At 33.3% G+C, this 7,084-nt stretch overlaps 1 protein-coding gene across 2 annotated transcripts; it reads right to left on the bottom strand.

Moving 5' to 3' along the window:
• Positions 1-2,600: 2,600 nt before the first annotated feature.
• Positions 2,601-4,791, bottom strand: LOC149534091 (GDSL esterase/lipase At5g03810-like). Of its 2 annotated transcripts, XM_089804760.1 has the most exons (6): positions 4,442-4,791; positions 4,189-4,319; positions 3,793-4,026; positions 3,445-3,700; positions 3,252-3,340; positions 2,946-3,057 (listed from the first exon to the last, which is right to left on the bottom strand). In XM_089804760.1, exons 1-5 carry the CDS (start codon positions 4,716-4,718, stop codon positions 3,261-3,263), a joined length of 978 nt encoding a protein of 325 aa, XP_089660886.1. In that variant the 5' UTR covers positions 4,719-4,791; the 3' UTR covers positions 2,946-3,057; positions 3,252-3,260. The 2 variants fall into 2 exon arrangements, with proteins under 2 accessions (XP_089660885.1, XP_089660886.1); XM_089804759.1 differs by lacking the exon at positions 3,252-3,340 and having other exon boundaries at positions 2,601-3,057.
• Positions 4,792-7,084: the final 2,293 nt, after the last annotated feature.

The raw sequence follows: 7,084 nt of genomic DNA, 5'->3' as shown, positions 1-7,084 counted from the left end.
TAAAATTGAACCAAATGAATGGGGGAGTCTAAAAGTGATAATGTGGTATGGGAGACATTTGGGCATGGTGGTATTACCAAGTATAACATTGGTATGAAGTGCTACAACCTAGAGTTCCCCAAACAATTATGGAATCCTAGTGTGATGGAAAGTTTAAGGTGGGTTGTATGTCATTTGCTATTATGCCAGAGTCCATTTTCCCCATTATTAGGCTGAGCATGAAAGCATTGAAGAATATGAGGAACACATTAATGTCCTTCAAAGAGGCTATAGTGCTCTTTCTTGACCCAGGAGAAAAAATTCTCGAGATTCATCATGGGTTCAACAAAGAGGTGATGAAGGGGTTTGGCATGTCCTAGAGAAGCTGCTCTTTCAATTCATTACCTATGAAGGAAGGAACAAATGGTTTCATTCCCATATTTTCCCCATGTAAAATCAGTTTTGGAGGAAAGATAATTTATGGTTCCTATTTTAGATTTATTCTTCTCTTTCACTATTTCTAGAAAAAGGCTAAGTTAAAGGCTCCCTATCAAAACACTAAGGTCTTTTGTCTAGACTCTATGAATTCCATTAGAATCTTGCTCTTTAGTCCTTTGGTTACCTTGTGTTTGTCCTTAAATTTTTTTTTTTGAGGCTATTCCTTCCTTATTGAAGCAATCTCCCACCTTGACCACTCCCAAGACCTGCTCTAAGTTGGATGTTAGGACTATGTTCCCTCCACCCCTCCCCAACCCCACAAAGTCCAAAATAAAAAAAGAAGATCTCCCTAAAACCTATGATGAGATTGTGTCTATCTTGAATGACTCAAAGAAGGGTTCTTCCTTAGCTACAAGGATTGATTAGACCTTGCATATCTCCTCTCAATTTTTATTCCCCTCTCCCAAGATCTACCATGCACACTCCTTCCCCCATTGTGGATTTAAGCTACTTGGGTGACCTTCAGGTGTCATGGTGACCCTCGGGTGTCTAGGGAACCCTCATTGTACCTTATTCCAAAGAAAGAGGATGGCTCCAATGATTTGGATACTCTTACCCTACATTCAATAGAGATGGCCTCTTGTTACAACAATTTGAAAGCAGTGGCCAAGTGACTTCTCTTCTAGATGTGCATTGCCCACAAGAGAATTGACAAGATAGAAGTGATTATAGAGGAAAAGTGTAATTCAGTGGACTTGAAGTTAAGCCACACAGATGAAGTGTGGTGTCCAATGTTGGTAGAGAGTGATAAGCTTTATAACTAGAAATATCTAGAGGAGTAGGTAGAGAAAATCAAGAACAAAGTACCCTTTGAGGAAGAAAAAAAATGAAATGTTGAATGCCATGGTGTCCATTAAAAACAAAACAAGATCATCTTGGGGAACAAATGAGAAATTTTTTCACTCAAAACAACTTGGTATAGTCCAAAATGGAGGGAGGACATTGGCAGTTTGAAGGTCTAGCTAGAGGAAAGATTTGCAAAGAGGAAGTGCAATGAAAAGTGTCAAAAAAAGGAAGAAGGTAATCTTGAGACCTCCCAAGGGTTCAATGAGAAAAAGGCTTTCCATCCCCCTAAGTTCTCTTTGCTAGATCGGCTCAAGGAGTTGCAAAGGTAAAGGGTCAATTCGAGTTTTGTTGCTTCCAACTAGTGTGTGTTGGGTCCCTATTTGTGTGCTTGTTCAAAATGGTGTAGGTTTTCATTTGATGGATGGAGGTTGTTGGTTTATCAAGGCACAACAGTAGTGTTTGGTTTCTTGGTTTTGCAACATTCTGTTGTTGTTTTGTGGTTTTTTGGCTTTTTCTAGTGGTGCCTTAGCCCATTGGTAGGTCATTTTTGGTAGTGACAGGTTTTTGTTTGGTTCATAGCCTAGTTAGCATCTTTTAAGTTTTTGTTTTAGCTTGGTAGTTGTTGCTTGTTCTGGTTCTGGTTTTGTCTCATATGTGTCACTTCTGTGACCTTATTTTGTTGTCTTTAGACTTAAATTTACTTTAAATGTATGGGTTCGGGCCCTTCCTACTTGACTTAATAAGAAAATACTTAAATCTTTCATCAGTAACCTCATAGCTACTATTATTGATTCCAAAAAAATATTTATTAAAATAATATTTAGTTCAAATACTTCACTTATTTGTACTCATTTATAAGAAATTATATATACATTAAAATAATAACATCAAATTTTAAAGATACATTAAAAAGCTCATTCATTTCCACACTCATTTAAAAAGAGTTTTATATACATTAAAAACTACAAAGTTTAAAAAGATTATTCATTTGATAATAGGCCTATGATAGTTATCACATGTGTCTAAGAACCATCAAAATTAGAGTCAATAATAATTAAGATCTATGATACTTACAACGTGCTTATTAAACATCAAATTCAATATTAGATTTATTTAGTCATTACGTGTGTATACTGAATATGAAATTTAAATACTAGTATTAGTTTGATAACGAATCTTATCACATATAAATAGAGAAATATAATAATTTTAAAAAGAATAGATGCCAAAACACGAAAGCCTAAAGTATATCGGTGTGAGCTGTATTTATAATCTTACAATATAATACATTAATGTGAACATGATGAATACAAACATTGTTCCCTTGAAGTCAAATGTGCTAAAAAATAATTTAATAATCCCAAATGAAAATTTATGATTAATGATTCCAGATGCTATGAAGTTTCCTATATTGATCTGACTTGAGGAATCGTCTCAAATCATTAATCTCCCTTTTACATTTTTATTATACAGTTGAAAAGAATATTGGCCTTGCACAATGTGTTTTCGGTCTTGTGTAAAATTCTCTACATGACCTGAAATACAGGGAGATTATTAGGGTATTCGTCCGAATGAGTATGGAAACGAATGTTCTGCTTTAAGCAAGGCCCTGCTGAATGGCTTGTGTTAGTAGAGACTGAGAAAGAAGGAAGTTCATTCTGTCACTCGGATGAAAACTATCCCAGAAGACATATTTGGAGGCGTTTGTACACGTCCCTACAGAAAATTCAGTGCAAAAGATTGATGCTTCTATGAACCCAATACCACAACATCCTCTGCGGCCTTCAACAAAACCTGTACTTAAGAACCAAATATTAGAAATTACTCTTACAAAAAATTGAATTGTTATATTGTTATTAAGATTTAATTGTGTAATTTTTAAAGTTAAATTTATTGATCCATGTTTCATGAGTTGTGATTCACATGAATCCATCTCTCATGACAAAAAATAAAACAATTATCACTCATTGGATCTAGACGATGCTCACAGAGGTAAATCACCAGACTTCAGCGCCCTTAACTATGGAGTTTCCTCCATGATTAGACCCACTCTGCTTACAACCGTATTTACAAAATCCTGATAACAATATCACAATTTGACTTGCTGTAGAAAAATATCTCTTACTTATGAACCATTATTACAAAAATAAATATAACATATCAATATGGAATCTATCTTACCATACTGAGCTGGATAAGTGGAAGCGCTTAGAAGTAACCTATAACTGTCTAAGTAAGCAATCGTGGAACCATGATCTGTTGCATTCATCTTATTCAGCAGTTTCTTCAAATTCATATTGAAAATTGATGCCTCCTTATTCATATATTCAACACAAGTTCCTTTTCCTCCACCACGCAATGTTCTTTGAAACGGTAAGCAACCCAATGGAGGAAGAGACAGCACGCCAAATTTCTTTGCTCCTAACAATTGGAGATTCTGAAAGATAATGACAAATTCTTTAAGAAATAAATGTTACCTGATCATTTCAAAGAATGAATGGGGCATGATAAAGGAAATAAAAAACTCACCTTAATAAACTTAGCTAAAGTGCTCAACAGATAACTTCTTAATTTTCTTCTATTGGATTCAAAATCTGTTAAAATATTCAGATTGAAATATTGAATATAGTCGTTGTTGCCCGTGCTTATAATATAGACTGCTTCAGATAAGATACGGGAAGCATTGGCAGTTCCCACAACCTCACGCAAATCCTCTCTATATTTTTTATACATATTTAGCTGATCTGCTAGATTTAGAATGTTCTGCCACGCGAGAAAGATTCAAAATTTTCATCAGATTGAACAAATGTTATGATAAGTATCTACGAATTCTATAGTTATATAGAAAAATAAAATTCACTTTTTCCAAGCTGAATGTTTTCCTGAGTATGTAACGTTTAAAGATGGCCGTATTCAAATGCTTACAAAGATTTTTCCAGTGGCATCATCGATCCCAGATGCAGAGGAAGCAAATGTAACGCCCGTAACAATATTCTGTCCATGAGCCTCAGCATTCAAGTACCCCAATGTTGGTGAAAATAGGCCTAGCGTTGATGCTGCTCTAATCCATAACAAAACCATACTCAATACCCATATGAACAAAGCTCATAAAATTATGCGAAAAATGGAAAAAAAATAATAAAATGAATTGATGGTAAACTTCTGGCAACGTCAATACCAATATAGTCAGTAACGAGCAATCCATTGCAGAATCTACCGGTAATTTTTCTGCCGGGAAAGTCCCTCCCGTAAGGAACATGATTGCTCTTTGCCAAACTCAAAAGATCGTTATTGTTTCCCGCATCTATAGTTGAATCTCCAAACGATATCAGTGCAGGAATTTCCTTAAACGAACATTCAATGAAACCAGCATTCATAAGTAGAATTACAAGTACTGTTTTTGTCATTGCTGCAACATAAAAATTTTCCATCCTTTCTTCGTTTTTTGTTTTCATTACTGAAAAACTTTTCTAAAGCTCTTGAATTTCTGCTTCGAAGTCGGCCGCCAATGGGAGAATTTTTACACAATACATCGATTGTCTTTCTATTTCAAGATCAATCCAATATAAGAATTTGAACGCATTTGCATGTTTACTTGTTCCGCCAGCTAACGTAACGGATTTGGATTGACGGAGGGAGAGATCCGCACGTATCGAGAGTGTTACTTCGATCACAAGGACTTTCTACAAATATCGCTTGGTTATCAACTTTTTTTTTCCCATGTTTATTTCACAGTCGGACATATGTTCATGTTTTAACGGTCTTCGGCAGAAAATAAAGAGAATGGTTTTAACATTCCACCACTTTTAACTATTCTCAATAACATTGTGAGTTTTATTTATCATTTTGGTTCGAGGATTGGAACAAAACAAAACTGTTGACCAGACTACTTATGCGCATGTGCGAATGCTTTATACAAGATTCGGAAGCAACTTAAGTTTCGTATAAATTGGATTTAATATAAAAAAATCCATTTCGGATCAGAATACACATGGCGGTCAACATCACGAGAGAAGAAATCTGTTTCTTTATGATTGGCTTAGATTACTTTAATGAAATGCATATGTTTATATTAGTCAATGTATATTGATAAGAATATGTATTGAGTTGTCATGCACCAGATGAAAATGTCAATGAAAAGGATATTTGTAGTTTGATTGTTGAAGGTCGTCTTGAATATGTTGCAAATTTAAATTTGATGTTTTGATATATATATAACTTGTAAGTTTTCTATATGTTAAAATATTGTGTTATGATTCAATATAAATGATTTAGATTTCAAAAATAATATCTACAATCTATTGTGTGATTTGGTGATTTACTTTCTTTAAGTTGATTTGGTTATCAAACATGTGTGTTATTTAATGAAATTGCCGTACTTTGTGATGATGCTCTATATCAATTGAGATCATAGCAATCTACTCCCTGACTTGGTAAATTTTTTTTTTTTTTGGCTTTTCTTGATTATTAAGAAAGTTAATATATACAAATATCCTAAAGTTGTAGATATATATTACCTATAATACTAGCAAATAAGAACCTCCTATAATGTTGTCTTTGATCTTAAGTGTGTGGTAAAATGAAATTGACTATGGAGTCACATTTGAGTTGAATAGTTAAATTAGGGCAAGCTAGCTCTTTATTCACAAAGATTAAAAACAAATGTGAGCTTGTCTTTAAAAAATAAATAAGTTGGGATCTCAATAGGTATCAAGTTTATCATAATAAGTGTTTGTAGAACTAATAATGATGCAACACAGACACACAGACACACAGACACACACACACACACAAAACTTCACACACATTCATTTAATAAGAGTGGAACTAGATAAAATGCAATTTTTTTTGAAATTGAATATTTTTTTGTTCATCAATAATTTGGCTACAATCCTCAAAAAATCACTTAATAACAAAAGAATCTCTAAAAGCTCAAAAACTCAAAAAATTCCCTTTTTTTGCCAAATTTTCACATTTTGTAAGATTTTTCATTTTGGATAATTATCAAAGTAAATCCTAAAAATTAGAAACATAATTTCGAAGTCATTACAAACACAAGTTTCTTAAAAATGGAGAAAGAAAACTAAAAGCTAATGTAAAGGGTCCAAATGAGCTTTCTAGCTCCCCAAAAAATGGTTAAACGGCCACCGATATAGTTGATTGAGTTGAAACTCTTCATAACTCCTAATGAAGCCACATGTAAAATTTCAAGGAAAACTAATATCCAAGTCAAAAGTTATGACCCTTGGAAGTCTTTGCATTTGATAAATAAGGAGATATGGTGAATGTATAATGACATGAAATTATAGTAAAGAAAATTTGTAGTAAGTACATAAAGGTTGGTTAAAATTAATGATGAATACAACATAACAAAGGAAATCATATCTATTATATTAAATTATTTGATGGCATGCCAATGCATATTAAATAAAAGACATCAAAATAAGGATGAAATAAAATGAGACATGACATATGAATCTACACTTAGGATTAAAAAAGAAAGAAATAAAAATTAAATACAAATACAACCAATATTATAAAATAATAAATTGCACATAAGAGAATACAAGACACAAAGAAGTAATGTGGTTCACCCAATTCTTAGGCTACGTCCACCAACACCAAGTCCAATATTCTTATGATCCAATGATTGCAACCGGATTACAATCTACAACCCCTTACAAATTAATACCACCACAAAATCTACAATCACCATACATTATGAAATATGTAACCCTAAGACATTTTATACAAGATTTTTGCTTCTTTGGGGTTAGATTTCGTTATGATATTTCCACCCACAAATAGCCAATGTGTCTTG

The sequence above is a fragment of the Cupressus sempervirens genome, chromosome 10 (assembly GCF_028749045.1).
Source record: "Cupressus sempervirens isolate cs-2001-9-10 chromosome 10, ASM2874904v1, whole genome shotgun sequence".
Classification (NCBI taxonomy): Eukaryota; Viridiplantae; Streptophyta; class Pinopsida; order Cupressales; family Cupressaceae; genus Cupressus; species Cupressus sempervirens.
Note: the sequence above shows the minus strand (reverse complement) of the source record. Positions and strands in the feature narration are given on the sequence as shown.